This window comes from Sarcophilus harrisii, chromosome 3, assembly GCF_902635505.1.
Source record: "Sarcophilus harrisii chromosome 3, mSarHar1.11, whole genome shotgun sequence".
Classification (NCBI taxonomy): Eukaryota; Metazoa; Chordata; class Mammalia; order Dasyuromorphia; family Dasyuridae; genus Sarcophilus; species Sarcophilus harrisii.
In genome coordinates, this window is record NC_045428.1 from 106,176,128 (window position 1) to 106,194,605 (window position 18,478).

The 18,478-nt window shown below is 31.9% G+C and overlaps 1 protein-coding gene across 5 annotated transcripts in view; it reads right to left on the minus strand.

Moving 5' to 3' along the window:
- The window catches only part of PCDH9 (protocadherin 9), a 1,020,109-nt gene that overhangs the window by 350,112 nt on the left and 651,519 nt on the right, over positions 1–18,478 (minus strand). For 4 of the 5 annotated variants that reach the window (XM_031963613.1, XM_031963612.1, XM_031963616.1 and 1 more), the window contains one exon: positions 2,464–2,665. In XM_031963613.1, coding sequence (XP_031819473.1) covers positions 2,464–2,665 — 202 coding nt within the window. The remainder of the gene's footprint in view (positions 1–2,463; positions 2,666–18,478) is intronic. The other variant, XM_031963617.1, reaches the window with a different exon arrangement.

The following is an 18,478-nucleotide window of genomic DNA, read 5'->3' on the forward strand; positions in this document are numbered from 1 at the left end:
GAAGGAAGGAAGGAAGGAAGAAGGAAAGAAGGAAAGGAGAGAGGGAGGAAGGAAGGAAAGAAGGAAGAAAAGAAGGGAGGGAAGGAAGGAAGGGAAAGAGGAAGGAAGAAAGGAAGGGAGGGAAGGAAGGAAGGGAAAGAGGAAGGAAGAAAGGAAGGGAGGGAGGGAGGGAAGGAGAGAAGGAAGGAAGGAGGAAGAGGAAGGAAGGGGGGAAGGGGAGAAAGAATAATAAAAAGAGGAAGGGAGGGAAGAGGGAAAAAATGTTTTATTAAGTACCTTATGTACCAGGTATTTGTTATGCACAAAAATTTCATTTGTTTCTCATAAAAATCCTGAATTATTAGCTAATCTCCCTGTCTGAAGTCTCTCCAACATTCCAGTGCATTCTTATTCAGCTATCTAAGTGATCTTAAAGCTTTAGATCTGACTTTGCCCCCTTCACTTAATAGACTCCACTGGCTCCCTCTAAGATCAATTATGGAATACTCTGGAATCCAAAGCTCTTCATAATCTGACCTTCTCTTTCCTTACAAATCTTTTTACATTTTACTCAGCATTATGTAGCATTCCATGTTCCAGTTCCTAACACAACTCTGGGCCTATTGTTGGCACTCATCCTACCAAGAATTTACTCTGTCCTTATTTCTATATTCTGAACTCGATTTCCTTCAAGTCTCATCTAAAATCCTACCCCTTGGAAGAAACTTTTTCTGATTCCCCTTAATCAGTCTTCTCTCTATTTATCATCTTCAATTCATACAGAAAATATTGTGTTCATAAATAGTTGTTTTCATGTTCTGTCCTCCCAACTGAACTCCTGGAAAGCAGTGACTGTCTTTAATTTTTCCTTGTATTCTCAGTGTTTAGTACAGTGAGTTGCAGATAGAAAAGGCTTAGATGCTTGTTAACTTGACTAGTAACTAAGTAAAAATTCTCAAAGATGAAATAGTCAGACAGAAAGTTGAGAAAACTGCTGTAAACTTCTAATTAAAGCAAAAAATTCCAACTATCATATTCATCCAATTACATTGTTCAAATAACATACAAGGTCTCTGGGTAAGTTATTAAAGTATATATGAATCTAATACTTGAAGATAGCATCTTACACAGTATTCCTTTATTTCATGAAAGCCAATTTAAGGCAAACTTCTATTTCTAGGTCAATTTTTCCATTAATTAACAAATAAATAAAATAGTGTTGATTTTTAAGCTATCTAGAAGAGAAAAAAAATTGAATAGGCACATCTAATTCAATCTACTATGATAATTCACATAGGAAATCAGTATTTTATGCCCTATTAACCATTGTTATAACTCACATTCATCACAGGTTTACCACAAACTTAGACTTTAATATTTTCAAAGATACATATTCTTATTCTATAAATAAAAATCATTAATAAAATAGTTAATTCATCTTTGAGAACCCCAAACTCAAGATCTGCCTTTCCCCAAAAGCCATTTAACAATATATTATTTCTTGTAAGACTGAATAGCCAAAATCTTGTTCCATTCTTTTTGTTAGTGGGAAATGTATCTTGCTTCTGGATATTAAAGGAATATTAGGTATAATTTTACTAATGCATTTTTCATCAGTAAAATCCTTTTTAATAAGTTCAAATGACTTGTAAAATAGAGGACCGACTAACCATTAATGGCTAAAGAAATGTAACTATCTTCATTCTTAAAAGGAATATAACCCAAGGAATACCATGGATTTTTGATCGCATATTTCACATCTAACATTATTAGTTAATACAATAATTACTCTTATGCTCATGTGCTCATAGAAGTTCCTGATTAAATACAATTTACCTTGATACTCCACTGTACCAATCTTGAACTTTTTTAAGAATTATGGTTTTAGGGGAATGATAGCATGCAGAGATTTTGGATTAAACTTAAATGATTGCCCTAATGGAATTATGTCTACTACAGTTTCAGAGAAAGTAGTTATTACTGTAAAGGCTTTATTTATATTTGAATCTATATTTATTTTTCTCTCTATAAATATACATGGAGACAATTAAGGTAACAAATAAATCAAATAATGATGTACTAGACATGAAAAACAAAAATGTTTAGCTCTCTAAACATCTGTGAAGATGATCATTTGAACTTAAAGTCTCCACTGAAGAATAAAGTAGAAAATAAAGAGGATCATACCACTGATGCATTTATGGATGTGCTATCTGATAGGGAAAACACACAAAACTTTATACTTATAAAATGTTTTCTTTTCTTAATTACTCTCTACCAATTTCAAACAGACTTCAGATTTCACCAATCAACACTGAGACCTAAAAACCCTGGACTAACTAGGCTTAATCAGCATTTTACTAAATATACCTTAATAGTAAGAATATTCAGTCTAGTGTTCTTCAATCTTAATCATTCAGAACTCAAATCCTGGGAGAAAACAGTAGAAGAATACCATAATTTTTTTTTTAAAAGCTAACTCACCAGAATTGGGGTCAGAATTGCCATCAGCTTCAGTCCTCTTGTCCGGGGAGGCTTGGTCGTAGAATTCGTCCTGTGGCTGAACCAGAGGAAGAGGATGTGAGATCAGGGTTCCACTACCCACAGGCTCATGGTCTCCTAGACCACTGTCACTGCAGCTTTCTTGGGAACCATCAGGGAGGTGAAACGTAACACGGCGCTGAGACTACAAAGAAGAGCACAGGACATACTGATTAATGCTCTTCTTTATTCAACAACATTGCATAGATTTTGTTACCTTTTAAAAATAGGTTTATTTGAATCTTAAAGTTTTTATAATCTTTTTTTAGTTTTAAAACTGGAACAAAGCATAAACATTTCCTTTGAAATAAAAATTAGGAACATTCATTTTTCATGTTAATTTTAAAAGAATAAAAATTTACCTGTTGTTATATATTCTATAAGAAAGGTACCAGAAAAAAAATTCCCAATGAACTTCATTTTAAAATCATGGAATATTTTAATATTTTAAGACTTTGTAAAATGTGATAAGAATAAAATGACAATGATGACAATAAATTAGTGATGATTACATTTTACTAAATAGAAATAGGAAAATGTATTACACAAGACTGATGATTTTTAAGACAATATCAATTTTAATTTTCTTGAATCAATAATAACATAATGTGATCGCATTATACTCCTAAGTCATTGTGATGTGGACATTTCTAACATGAAAATTTAAGGATAGACAATGGGCAGGATATATACTCAAATCATCCTACACAATTATCAATCATTTTATGCAATGATGAATTTTATTTATTCTTAAATTAATTGGTATCGGTTTTAATCATTGTGGTATCATAGAAAGAAACAACAGGAAGAACTTGGTTCATGCCCAGAGATTGACATAATGTCTGGGTGACCATGAGTGACTTCTTCATGCTCTAAGCAATTTCAATGAGAAATTTCACATTTTTTCCTATTTTTTTATTTTATCTTTATTTCTCACAAAGTTTCTGGTTTCCATTTGCTCAATTCAAATTTTTAAGGAATTATGTTCCTCAGTAAGCTTTTGTACTCACTCTAAGTAATTCTCTAAGATAATAAGATATGAAGAAAATTCCTACTTGCTTTGTAGATGGACTTTCTTAACCTATGAGTTCCCAATACCAATGAAATAACAGATACAGTTCCTGTCGTTATTACAAAAATAATTAAAATATTTTATTGCTAGCTTAACTGAATTTATTGTTAAATCATCATACTAGTGTACTTATTGGCCAAATATACTGATAAAATAGCAATCTTATAGCTATACTGTATGTTCTTAAGCTACACTTACCTTCTATATTTATACCATGATGCCACTGCCAGATGTGATCACATAAGCAGTCAACTTTGGGTACAGTCTCTAAGGAAATATAGCTACAATTCTCTGCATAGCAGTCAAATGGGCTTTTCACATGGCCACCTTTTTGACAGAAATATGAACAATCCTTCCTAGCTTTAAAAAAATTGAAAATAAATCTACTTATATTTCATCTTCTTATTCTTAAATTTCTCTTGAAGACATTTTATATATTTTATTGGGTTTTGTTTTTATTTTCTAAAAAAGATAACAGTTATAGCCAAGATTCGTCTTAAATATTTATATTTCATATTTCTTTTTTCCCTAAATTGAAAGTAGAAAACAGTCTTTCTCATGGGTCAGTGGTTCAAATTCAGCTCAAAGTAGTAATGACTGAAAGCTGGTACCATTTGATTACTATTCAGTGACCTATGTGAAATAAGGTGATAATTTCAATTAATTTCCTAATGAACTGATGTCCACATCACATAAATGACAATCATAAATAACACTAATTGAGCACTGTTTCTATCAATTTATATATAGAAATAAAACTCATTCTTCCAGAGAGTTTTCATTTGGAAAAAATAGAATTGTAAAGTTGATCTTGTCCAAAACCTTTTTTCTCCAAGAAAGCATCTGCCTCTCTTGAGTCCTCATAACCTAACACTCAAAATTAATTTATATAAAAATGTCTTTCTAAGGAACTATATACAAGAGTATGTATCTAGTGATTGGAATGGTACTAGGTCAAATATTCTAGAATATAGTGCTGGAGGAGCCTTTTTTTTCCCCTTTAAACTCTGATCAGCAAGAGAACAAGATAAACAAGTGGTTTACAATCAGACTTTTATAAAGGATAAATGCCATGGACACAAACAGTATTTGGAAAAATAACTCATATGTACAAAGGAGTTATGAAGCTTTATGGTATACTTTCTCCTAAGCAAGGTTCAAAATTTAAATTTGATCCTTAATTTTAGTTGATCTATAATTTTAACTGATATTTATAGTATGTAAGGATATACTCTACCTTTCCAAAAATGGACCAGTGATCCAGTCTTATCAGGATGTAGGTTATTTCCCAAATATCAAACTGGAGTCTTCCAAGTTTACCCTGAACCTCAATATATTCCTTGCTATGATTCAACTTTGTAAGTGAGGACTCCAAACTACTGTTTTTTTCCTAATGACCTTATGCAACACAGAGAGTAAAACAAAATCAATATTTTTCTTTTATTCTATCTTAAATCATTACTGAGCTCAAGAAGAGATGTCTTTAAGGAGATATTAATTCTTTCTGGATTTTAAGACAATTCAGTTTATAGCACTTTAAATTCATAGTTTACAAGATAGTAATTTTTTAATTTGTTATTCATATATCAAAATGACAGTGAGTTTGATAAGTCCAAAAAGGCACCAGTATTTTGAATAATAGTTTAAATGTTATCATTTACTATCTCCTACATTAGTTTATTTGGTCGTGGTCTAATTTCTTATAGACTTGAATTTATGTGCTTATACTCCTATATAACTGAGTTTATGAAATACTAAAAATACTTAATATGCACCTTTTCTCAGAATTTAATTTCCCATAATATAGGCAAAGAATAAAGTATGTTACTGTGAGCTCATTCAACATATAGAAACAAATTTGTGTGTCTGATATTTTGGGGGTAAAAATATAGTACATGATATAAAACATTCAAATGCATTGCATTACGCTGCATCTCATAGAGCTACTGCAAGATTTTTGCATAATTTTTAAGCAAGGATTTAAAAAAATTCAGAATAAGAAATAGATTCAAGCTCTGTTACATTGATAAAGTATGTAAAACTCCTATATCGTGGTTTGCTTTTTAACATTTTATAAATGGGCTTCGACACTAGCACTGCTGTGTTTTAAGTGACAGAACTGAGCCATCATCCTTAGTGATGGACATTAAACTTTACTCTGTGGTCTTAGATTATTGAATAGTCAGAAAGTTCTGACTATAACACATTTATTTTGCAACCTTCTGTGCTTCAAGGTATTAGGCAATATGAAAGAAGAGCTAAGAGAGAAAAACATATAAGCAGTCTAATTCATATTTTTCAGAGCATGTCATATCTGCCTCCAGGGCATAATTTTATCATTTACTTGGGGGGAAAAAGGAGGGGGTGGTGGTCACCAACCAATTGGTTTAGCAATAAAAAAAAAAGAGATGATCTATAGAGGAGTGCTTGTGGAGAATGTCACATATGGTTTTAGACTATGCCCTAGGGAAATGAATTAAGGTAGATGATTAAGGCCAAGGGAAAAAAAAACAACTTCAAGAAAGGAAAAAGAAGGGGAAAAAAGTAATATTATACAACACTCTGATACTTCATGGAAGAAAATATCCTTAAATTAAATGTTATATTTTTAAAGTCAAATTATTTTTGTATGCCCAGCACCTAGCACAGTCCCTGGCACTTACTTGGTGCTTAAGAAATGTTTGTTGATTATTACAGATACAATTTAAATGAAAATGTATATGAGTTCAAAAAGCAAGGAGTGAATTTTAATCTATAATTATTATAATAGCAGTCAATACAAGCAGGGTACTGTCAAAAAGTATTACAGTAGATTAAACAGAAGATAAGATTAAATTGAAATTGAAAAGTCATAGAAAGGTCTGGAACAGGATTTAGGAGCTAGATATTTGAAAAGTACTCTTTGGGGTGTGAGGACCAAAATGAATTAGCTCCTCAGGACTTTTCACTTTAATATTCATATATTAGCCTTTTGGGTAAGTCAACATTTGTACAATTTAATGAAATGATACTTTCTGCCCTCCAAATTCTTTCTTTGCCATAATAGAAAAAGAAATTCCAGAAAGATTATCTTATTTTATAGTGGGTATTCAACAGATGCTGAATGTAAGTGATTTCTGTTCTACATTTAGCCATACATGGATTACTGGAGGACTATCACAAAAGGAAACTGGATGTACTGGAAGACTCTTGTAGAAGGAAATGGAATATAATGGAGGACTATCCTGAAAGAAAATTGGAAATCTGTAAATAGGCAACCTACAATGCTTGTCTTTTTTAGGAGAGAGAGGAAGGAACACCACTGACCTACTGCCCCAGGAAATTTTTCCTTATTGCCTAATAGTATGGAAATATGCCCAAATTGTTTTATGGAGGTAGTCCAACCCTGCCTGACTAAATTAGGAGGCTGAAAGTTTTTAGGATTATCCTTCAAGTTTTCCAAGACCCAGGAAGTTATCTTTTTGCATTTGTTTTCATAAATCTGTTTCCTCTCTATTTCATTTTCCCCTGGGGGAAAAAAGTGACATAGATTCTGACTTTTAAAAAAGGCTTAAAATATCCTGTTTATTTAATCTGTTAACATACAGGATTCTAGGTGATCAATAAACACACACACACACACACACACACACACACACAAACACACACACACACGGTTTCATAAAACAAAAACAATTTCTGATTGCAGTGGTCATTAAAAACAATTTATTTTTAAAAGAAAAGCAACATCTTTATGTGAATCTACTGTTATATATGTAGGGAAGCTGTTTGCCATGGAGTAACATGGATGGACAGCCAATCAACAGATTTACTTATGGCTATACTTTCCTGATTTTTCACATTGATTACTACTATACCCTTTGTATTCCACATAAATAGTACTACTTAATGCTATTATTATATAAGCATATAATATTAAATGTATATCTTAAACATGCATATATATTAGACATAGCAAATATCTCTATATATATATTTGTTAATACTACAACATTATTTTCTGTCTAAAATAAGCTATATTATTTTCTTATTAAACACAATATTCTAATATATTTGTCTTACTTTGAAAAGAAAAGTAATAATTTTAAGTTAATGGGAAATGCATGAAAATACAACAGAATCTAATTGCACTTTAAATGTTGCCATGCTTAAGCTGAGTGTAAACTAATAATAAAAATGATTTTTTCATATTTTACATTTGAAAAAATAAAACTAAAGCTAGGAAATTATTTCCAAACTTGTGGTTCAGCAAATTACTAACTTTAGGGTGGGGAATTATGACCCACAGAAAATATGTAATACAGGATGTTTATACAGAATAAAACAGTATAGATGCTTCTTACTGATAATGCGTGAAAATAGAACAATTTTTTTAAAAAAGCAATCATTCAGTTATTGTTGGCTTGACATTAATATTCCTATGATGAAATGATTTCTGCTGATGTTCTCTAAAATTCAGAAGCTCAGAAACTACAGGGCAGTTAGAGATCATTTAGTATATAAGTACTATTTATCTGGAATACAAAGTGTATAGTAGTATTCAATGTGAAAAATCAGAAAAGTATTGCCATATGTAGATCTGTTGAATGACTATCCATCTCTATTCCATGGCAAACAGCTTTCTCGACATATATAACATCCACTAATTTTATACATAAGGAAACTAATTTACTCAAGAGTAGTATTCTGGGGGAGAACAAGGAAAAGAGAGTAGGATGATAGGAAAAACACTTGCTCTACAATCTGGGTGAAAAGTCTGATGCTGATGTTTTCTATCTGACTAAGCTTAATCAAGTCACAACCTTTCTGATTTTTCTCATCCGTAAAATGAGGAGTTTGAATTAGATGACTTCCTCTAACTTTATTCCATGCATCTTTCTTGACTCCTATTCTAATAATTAAACAACTGCATGTGTCCACATGGATTATTTTTTTCCAGCAATTCTTCATGAGTTTTTCAGAAGATTTGGGCCTATATCTTTGCTCTCATATAATAATCTTCAATATTACAACTAAACATGATTAAGCAAGGTCAATAGTTGAGTGGAAGACTAGTTCAACAAAAGCCACTAAAGGTGGGTTTTTATAAAATTATACATTATTTAGCTGAGTTATAGGGGTAGAAATCCTCAATCTTCACATGGCATTTGGCATATACTGGTTATTCCATGGGCTAAAAAAGTTATATGGACTAGAGTGTAAATGAGATAGAATCAGGTTACTTGGACTTTTATTCTGATTCTAATACTTCGTGAATGTGAGACCATATGTAACCTAATTTACTTGTTTAATCCTGGGAGGACAATATAATATTTTTACTACCAACCTCACAGGTTCATTGTTAGCTGTTATTGTTTGTCCTTAGTTCTCAAAAAGGACCATGACATCAGGGAGGTGATGCCATGACGTGCAAGTGAATTGGATTTAAGTGATTGAGAGCTGTGCAAGGTCACCTGCCTCACTTTACCCTGCCGTCTGGGTCCAGTGGGCAGATATAGATCAGGAATACTGGAGATGGCCTGGATGCAATGGGAGACTTTGGTCTTTTTAAATTAAGGTCTTCAACAGGTCTCTTTGACTGAGGTGGGAAGGAAATTTATACTACCACCTTCATAGATTTATTGTTAGCACCATACTTTGTAAACCTTAAAAGGGTGGGAGGGAAATTGGGGAAGGGAAGAGGCATTTATTTTATGTCCACTTTTTGGTAGTCACTGTGCTAAGCACTTCTCATTTGAACCTCACAATAATCTTGAAAGGTAGGTGCTATTATTCCCCATTTTTGCAATTGAGGAAACTGAAGGAAAGAGGGGATACGTGAATGCAGAGCTGTAAGAATATAGCCTTTTAAATTTTGGTATGCTGACTCCAAGGCCAGCACAATTGACTGTACTCCCTACATGCCAAATTTTTGTTTTAAAGTATTATGAGTAGGTTATTCTAATTCCAAATTTATTCTTAATTTAATTGGAGATTTACTGAATGACTCTCAAGAAATCTATTAAGGTAACCTTGTGAACATTTCCTCACTTGTAAAACATAACTACTTCATTCAACACATACTTATTTGGAGGGAATATAGATTTAGATAATCACAAGGTCTAGATTTGAAAGAAATCACTTTATGTAAATCTTTCATTTTATAGCTAGATACAGCAAGCAATTTTCTCATGAGCAAACAGGAGTTATCAGAGCAGGAATCTGAATCTAGATTTACTCTAGTTAGTTCTCTTCTCAGAAGTTGTCTCCCCAACAAAGAGAAGGTGGATATTCAAGAAACTGATTCATTTGGAGTGAATGAGTAGGATGAAAAAGATAGAATTGAACAGGTAAGTTGGTATCTAATCATGCAGTGGCCTTTAATGTCAAGAGGAAATTTTTAAATTTGACTCGTTAGGATTTTCAAGTGAAGTAGATCTAGAAGAAATTGTTCTGGCAGTGGAATGATGAATTGGAGAAGGAAAGGAGTGAATCTGGGGAAAAAAACAGACTATTGTGATATCAAAATAGTTAGAATTGAAATATTTTTTGTTGTGGCTATGGAAATGAGGAGAAGGAAAGAAAGGTAATTGATGATGGATACATGTTGCCCCTATCAATGAAATGCTCAGTTTCTCTCTAATACCATTATCCTCAAATTAATCTTTCTGTTAAACAATCACAATGTTACGCTCAGCTGTTATATTCCTCACCCATACTTATTTCCAATCAGATAGAAAGGCATGTAAATCCTACTTCCACAATATTTCCAATATCCATTTTCTTCTGTCCTCTCATATAACTTTTAACCCATTTCAGGCCTTTATTACTCCTTACCTAGAGTATTGAAATAGCATCTTAATTATCATCTGTCTTCAGTTTCTTCCATCTCCAATTCATCTTTCACATCAATTTCCAATTGATGTCTCTAAAACAAATAACTGACCATGTTATCTCTCAGTAATTCTCTACTGCCTCTAAGATAAAATACAAACTGCCTAGTTTGGTAATTACAATCACCTTTAAGCTGTCTTTCCATCATCTTTCCAGTCTTATTTCAGGTTACTCTTCCTGATACACACCCCATTTCAAGTTAAACTTTCTTGCTAGCTATTTCCTAACATTATATACTCCTGAACCTATTCTTTTACTCAGTGGTTTCCCCTTATCTCTAATGCATTCACCTTTACCTCTGCATCATACAATTTCTAGCTTCCTTCAAAGCACAACTCAGAGCTCACCTCCTACTGAGTCTACCTCCCGATTATTACTATTACTCTACACTTAAAATCATTTTATATTATTTTGTGATGCTCTTTCTATACCAAAGGCAGTTAGTGCAGTGGAAAGAATGCTGGATTGAGTCAGGAAAACCTGAGCTCAAATCTAGTGTCAGACATTTGCTAGTTGTGTGAGGCGGGAGAAATCGTTTAGCTTTTATCCACCTCAATTTCCTCAACTACTAAATGAAAATAATAACAGCATCTCTTCAGAAAGTTGTTGTGAGGCTCAAATAAATAATATTTATAAAGTTCTTAACAGGGTATCTGGTACATACTAGGTGCTTAATAAATGCTTGCATTTTTTCATTCCTACCACAATGTCTCAAGTGGGGTATCAAGGAAAAGACCAATAGCAGAAATATGTCCAAGCAAAGCTAAATGAATTCTTCTTGAAATCTCAAAGGGATATTTACTTTTTTTAGACATGCAGTTTAAGTGTTTGTGTGCCAGGTACTTTCCAAGGTGCGTATCATTCTTCCATTTTACCTGAGAATGAACATGGATGGGCTGAGGAATAGGAGTAAGAGACTTACTTGAAAATAGTGAGCAGGGCTCAGAATTTTGGTAATTATATTATTTCTTATTTGGTTGCTGTTTTTTATTTCAGAAGGCACCAGAGAAAACCTCAAACATATTTCTAAAGCTAAATGTTACACAGTAGGAGTACAGTATTATATCTGTGTATACATAATATAAAGTGACTACATTAAACAGGAACAGCTGTTCCTGAATCTTTGCAAGCTAAATCTTTGCATCTATAAATTATGTGTACAGAAATAAGGAAGAAACAACACAGCAAGTGTTCTTTCCAACTGAATTTCCTATTATAAACAAATTCATAATAATTCAGTTTCGATGCTATAGCAAGACTAGTGCTATCGTGATATTTATAGCATGAATATAGATTGGATTTGCAACTATTTAATTAGTAATTGTATTAAATTATCACTATTATCAACTACACCTCTCTAATTGTATCAAAGACACTGATGTATGATATGTTCTCATATAATAATGGTTCTTGATTTTATATCTCTTAGCTTGACTGATAATTAATATGATTTTTTAAAAAAAACGCCCACCTTCCTTTTAAGCTTTTAGTATTTATAAGTGAGGGTAATAGAAATCCAGCTTTATCCAGTGTCTTGAATCATGAAAGTTTCCAGCCATCTTAAGAGGAAATACAATGAAAACTGATGGCTGATGGAAATTCCCTTACTGCTCAGTTCTGTTAACTTTCTTCAAAATGAAATATGACCTGTGAAATCAAGCAGGAAACATTTCTTGTGGAAAAGTAGTCAGGGTATGTCTGAAGGAAGGTAGTACTGACTATATATTATGAGCAACCCTGGGTTTTAGTCTTTTGACTCAAAAAATATTTTGTATATGTGCACTTCTTAACACACTCCAAAATATTGCTAAATTGAGCACATCATAATTCTCCAATACAATTAAAAACCAGTCATTCAAAGCTTTATAAGTTATTATAATTTAGAAAATAAAATAAAACTAGAAAAGTTGACTTACTTATCTTGTGAGAACTACCAACTGATGAGGAAATCCCATATAATTCATAACAAGGCTTGTGCAATACATTTTTGAAACTACTATTTTTGGGGGCCTGAATACAATGTAATTATCTTCAATATAATCATTATTAGTATACTAAAGTTTGGGGATTTTTTATGCATTTCAGTTTATCTTTTTAAGGGGTGAAATTTCATTTTAGGGATGTTAAAAGGGGAATGGTGAATTTGAATGCCGCCTTCTGGACTAGTGCTGGTGCATGTAATGGATATCTGTCACTGACAGCTCACTGGATTATAATTAATTCAAAGTGATCAGTCATGTCTCCTTCTAAGAAGAAAGAAAGCTGCAATAACAGTACCAGTGCTCTTTCAGCTTACATTATGTGATTCTAGGAAACTGCCTTACAACTATTAATTAACAGAAAAGACATTATGACTGTCATGTTAGAGAGCTAGGCTTTAATGGACAGGTCAAAAAGGGACAATATTATCATAGGTATGTGTTTAATGTGACATACTTTTCTCCTTATTCCTTCCATGTCTTCTCCTGTCCAAAGGCTAAAAAACACCCCAACAAACCAAAACTGACTTTGTGTGTGTCATATATATTGTTATATTTATTTAAAGAATGTGACTATGTGTGAATAACTCCATATAAGATAATGCTTATTGGGATAGTCATGTATATATACATATCTATATATATATATATGTATATGCAAATACTATATATATATATATACACACACACACATAAAGTAATGAGACTCTTTAAGATACACACAGATAAAATTATGGCCATGTTTTCCATATAGTACTAACTGAAGCTAAGACAAGTTGATGATCTCAGCACAAGAAAAATGTTTAACTTAGAAATATCTTTGTTATTAGCAATATATGAGCCATAGTTATTAAACAAATAAAATGAAAGTTTTAAGAAACAAACCAGAACTAATATATTCAAATGAATTTTATCTTCTTCAAAGAAGGATGGTCATCAGGAGAGGGTATTCCCATACAAATGTTTTTGCTCAAAAAAATTCAGAAATTGTACTTTTAGAATCACCTTTAGGATTGATATCATTTATCCATTTTATATTCTTAGTTGTGGCAAATCTTCGCATAACAAGTTTGATTGGATTTTTTTTAACAGTAAATATCATTGAAGATAAGCCTTATAAATTAGGTGGTTAAGCAAATTTGCTAATAAAAAAACTGAATCATGAATATAAAAACAAGGCTAATTTGCTACTTAGATTTTTTACTTTATCTCAGAGGACAATTCCAAAAGAGGTAAACAAAAGAAGCATCAAAAAAAGTCTGTACATTTGAAATAAATATATAACTTCCAAAAGTGACTACTTCTAAAAACATATATTCAGATGATATGAGTTCTGATGGGTTTATGAAAATCACAAATCACATTATTTCATAATTATACTGTGTACTTATAATGGTTCTCATTTATATAGAGCTCTAAAGTTTGCAAAGCATTGCATGTATTACCTCATTTGATCTTCATAACAGTCCTATTAGATAAGTATAGCTGTTTTCCCCTTTTATAGATGGAGTGATGGCGAAAAAAAGTTAAATGACTCAGTTAGGTTTACACAGTAAATCTATAAGGCAGGGCTTGAACTTGAAATCTTCTTGATTTCAGGTCCAACATTCAATCTACTATACTACCGAGAAGTCTAGATGCCTAAGAATAAGAAAAGGATGACGAAAACCATTTTGTGGCATATAAGAAATTCACATAATGCTTTTGGTTGCAGTTTTTCACAGTATAATGAATAGTTGTTTTGAAATGTAATACAAACAACACTGGATTGAGAATCATAAGACTTGGATGTGTCTCCCAACTCTCTTATTAATTATATATGTGGCCATAAGCAAGTCATTGCAACCCTATAGAGCTCAATATATATATATAAAACCTATAAAATGAGGAGGTTGGACAAAGTAATTCCTAAATGTCATTTCTATTGCTAAAAAATACCATAAATCCCCAAGTCAATGCACATATATTTGTTAGTCATTAATCAAAAAAAAAGATTATAGAGATATTCAATTTAAAAGTTTTTTGTAAAGTATTAATAACACATTATAAAGCATTGCTACCAATTTCACAAATTTGCATGGATTTTGTTTAAAGCATTTCTCCTTCTAAAAAATGCAATTTGTAACTACACTCTAAACTCTGTTGGATTTATTACATATAATGACTGAAGTATCAGAAAGAAATTTGGCCAATTGGCATAAATGTGTGCATGACCACCTCCTGGATATAAAGTACTTGGATCTGAACATTTAAAGTGACTGGACTTTAATTGGGGGAAAAAAATCTATCTCCTATTTGTATTTGTATTTGAAATAAAATTTTATTCCCAACTCTCAGTGATAATTGTCACTTGTCTTATCTCTCTAGTCTATTTCTTTGAAAATGTAACCAAGTCATCAATCTCTGTAATTGTACTTCAGGAAAAAAATTGTTCTCCCTGAATATAAATATAAACACAATCACTACAAATATTTCAGAAAGTATGGTACTGGCTACTAAGCAATAATTGTCTAAAGACAAATTAGGCATTGGGCTAGGATTCATGTTGTTACCATTTCAGAATTGTGGAACCTAAATTGTGGACAAAGCAATCTAATAAGGATGAAAGACTGAAAATCTTTGACATGACTTATAAATAGTCTTTTTTTTTTTTTGGAAACTGAAAGATAAATATTAATGAGCTATATTAATTTCATTCTAAAGATTATTTTTGTGACTAAGAAGAATTAATGTACAGAAGCATATTTCTACATAGCAGAAAGAAAGTTTTTCAATGCTAACTTGTGGTTTCAATGTATTTTTAAATAAAAGATAGTAGAATAAATCTCCAACTTAGAAATGGATTGTGTCACCTAAATTCATTTTAAAGTAGATTCTCTAAAATTCAGCCATTGATAAATTGAATCTAGTCCAAAGGTGAAGGATCAGGGAGGTGAGGAAATTGGAAACCATACTATTTATTGATTGATTGAAAGGGATATGTCTGCTTATCCTGAAGAAAAGAAGGCTTCTTTTGTCCAAATTTTTGTCAAAATTTGAAGGGCTTTCACCCAGAAGAATAAGGCTTGTTCCAATTGGGCAGATCTAGAGGAAATGGATGTAAGTTGCAGAGAGACAGAGTTGGGTTTGATATAACCCAAATAAAAACTTTCCAAAACAAAATAAATGGTCACAGTAAGTAGTAACCTTCTTTATCACTTGTTCTTTTCAATGAGATGTCATCTGAGCAATTACTAGTAATGTGATGGTAAAGATTGGACTTCTGGTAAAGTTTGGACTATATAATCTCTAAGGCTCTTTCCAAATCTGTGATTCTATGAAGCCCAAAGTAGAAAATATAGTGTCTAATGACTCATAAAAATAGCAACTATCCACAATAGGATACTTTTAACATTTAAGTAACTTACAGCCCTCACATGGAACAGTAGATTAAGAATGGAAAGCACCCTTAGAGATAATCCAGCAATAGAACTTCTTTATGTTACAAATAAAGAAACTGTGGATTAAAGAAGTAAAATGACTAGCTGTGATAATAGTTGGTTATCCATTGACAAAAAAGTGACCATAATTGAGTGAAGCTAAAATGAATTTCTATTTAATCATAATAGCATCTGCATGCCTTAGAAAATAGTAATACATATCTGTACAAGAATAATCGATCAACAGAAGCTATGTTTACTATGTATTGAGTCAATCTATATTTTGTTTGGACTAAATAAAGGCAAGAATGATGAATGTTAGTGAATATAAGGATTCTCTGACCCTTTGCAATGTTAATTCCTTGGGATCCTAGATGTACTTTGCTCACCAATTGAGAACCATTGCATTTGCATAAGTCTAAAAACACTTCAGATACTTTTAGGAACAACTTAACTTCATAAAAATGATATGCAATGTTTCTCACATCAGAAAATAGTTCTGATCTAGTACACGTCCCCACCTGACATATGGAAGTAAATAGATGGTACTTTGGGATTTAAGGTGTTATCTTTCCTAGAATAAATCATAGAACTTAATGTCTGCAGAAAGCATCTTATCTCAGACTTCACAGATTGACAAATCACACAGAGAATGCAGCTCAGACATCGTGTTTGATCTTTAACTTTGACAGATCACAGATATGAAAATCCAAGTATTTTTCAGTGGCCTTGCAGTTTAGGTGATAACTGATCAAACATGGCAGCTAACCAATTCTGCTTTATAGGAAAATTGTGAGAGGCAACTCTTACTTTACAGTAAGGGCACAATCTCATGAATCTTACATCTAATACTCTGTTTCTCAATTGATAGTAGGACTGGGTTCATGGGAATTCGAGGAGATAGTGTGAGGGAAAGGAGAATCCAAGCACTGGGAGTTTTAGGTGAAGGGAAGAATTATACATTCAACATTTGGGTTTTAAATCCATGATGTGCATGAGAATTTCTCAAATTTTTCATCAGACCAACTAATAGTTTGTTCAGTAGAATCATAGACCCATAACCAACAAGGTTATCCCATATACATAGGTTCAAGACAGGAAAATGAAAGGAAAGGCAGAATTTGGAGTATAGTTCACATAGTTCTCTTGCCTTCCCTCTCAATTTTTTCCTTATCTTAAGCAATCCTTAGTCCATAAAGAGAAGCAGTAGGGATTTCCTAATTCACACATGTCCTCTACTCTGGATACATCTCCTAAGGTCATATTGCCTTGTAAACTTTTCTTAAAACTGGGTCATCCACAGACTCATTCACTACAGAAAACTGGGCAATAGTTACCTACGCACATTTTCTAACTCTGACTCTTACCTATCTGAGACTTTCTTATAGACTTCTTAGAGATTCATCTTGGTATAGCAACAAAATATAGAAAGATTCTAAAGTTGAGAGAAAGTCCTTTCCCTAGTCTATCAAAAGATTAACACATCCTGTTTCCATCCAATTCTATAGAGTGAATAGAGTAGTGGGTAAAGAGCTAAAAAAATTTAAATTCAGAGCATCTCTGGCTAGTGATGACCTCTCATTATTCTAAGCAAACCTCTCAAGATCATAAATTACAGAGAAGATATCAATGTGTATTGGTAGGAGTTTCTTCACCTGGGAATTACTTGTACTACTATTATCAAAGGTTTATTTCCCATTTATACACAGCTGAAATAGATTGACTGAATATGTAGAAAAATTATATTATTTTAAAGTATTTTCCTCCTACCAATTTACTCCTAGAGAAAAAAGTTATGTCTTTTAGTTTTTTGAATTAATTTTTTTTCAGGAACTATAAGGTTCCACATCTGTGTCCCTTGTACTACATGGATTCATAATCTCTACTATAACAATAATGATTAGGCATTTAGTCAAACAATTGCTGCTTCAACATTTAATAAATCTTAGATTTAAAGTGAACCTAAGGATGAGAGATCAGGAAAAATTTGAATCAAAAGGATTATAGCCATAGAAAAATAAGAGTAGGAAAAACAGAAAATGATCTCAAGCATTTCTTTTTAATTCAAATATAGCCAGACAAATTCCAAAATCAGTAATCAGTAATGAAAATATTTCAAAATCCACATGCTTACATGCAATAGCAAAAAAAAAAAAAAAAAAAAAAAAAAAAAAAAAAAAAAAAAAAAAAAAAAAAAAAAAAAAAAAAAAAAAAAAAAAAAAAAAAAAAAAAAAAAAAAAAAAAAAAAAAAAAAAAAAAAAAAAAAGTGATGCTCTCAGTTTTCATTAAGATAAAAGTTTTCACTCCCTACAGTTAAAGAACAAATCCTTTGGCAATATTTGTTTTAAATAATCCATCCTTTCTCTTAAAAGTATGCTACACATGCAACCTTACACTTTTTCTATTCTCAAAAATTTGCCTATATATCCATTGACATCTTTGATAGCTATGCTAAACATTAATTAAGAGGAATCAGGAACAATAGAAGGATGGAACATCTTAAAAGCAACAACAACAACAACAACAATAAACAGAAAAAGAAAAAAAAAATCTGACATTTAAAATGCCTGGTAATGTAATCATTTCCAATGAAAACTGCAAGCAAAACCCATGTT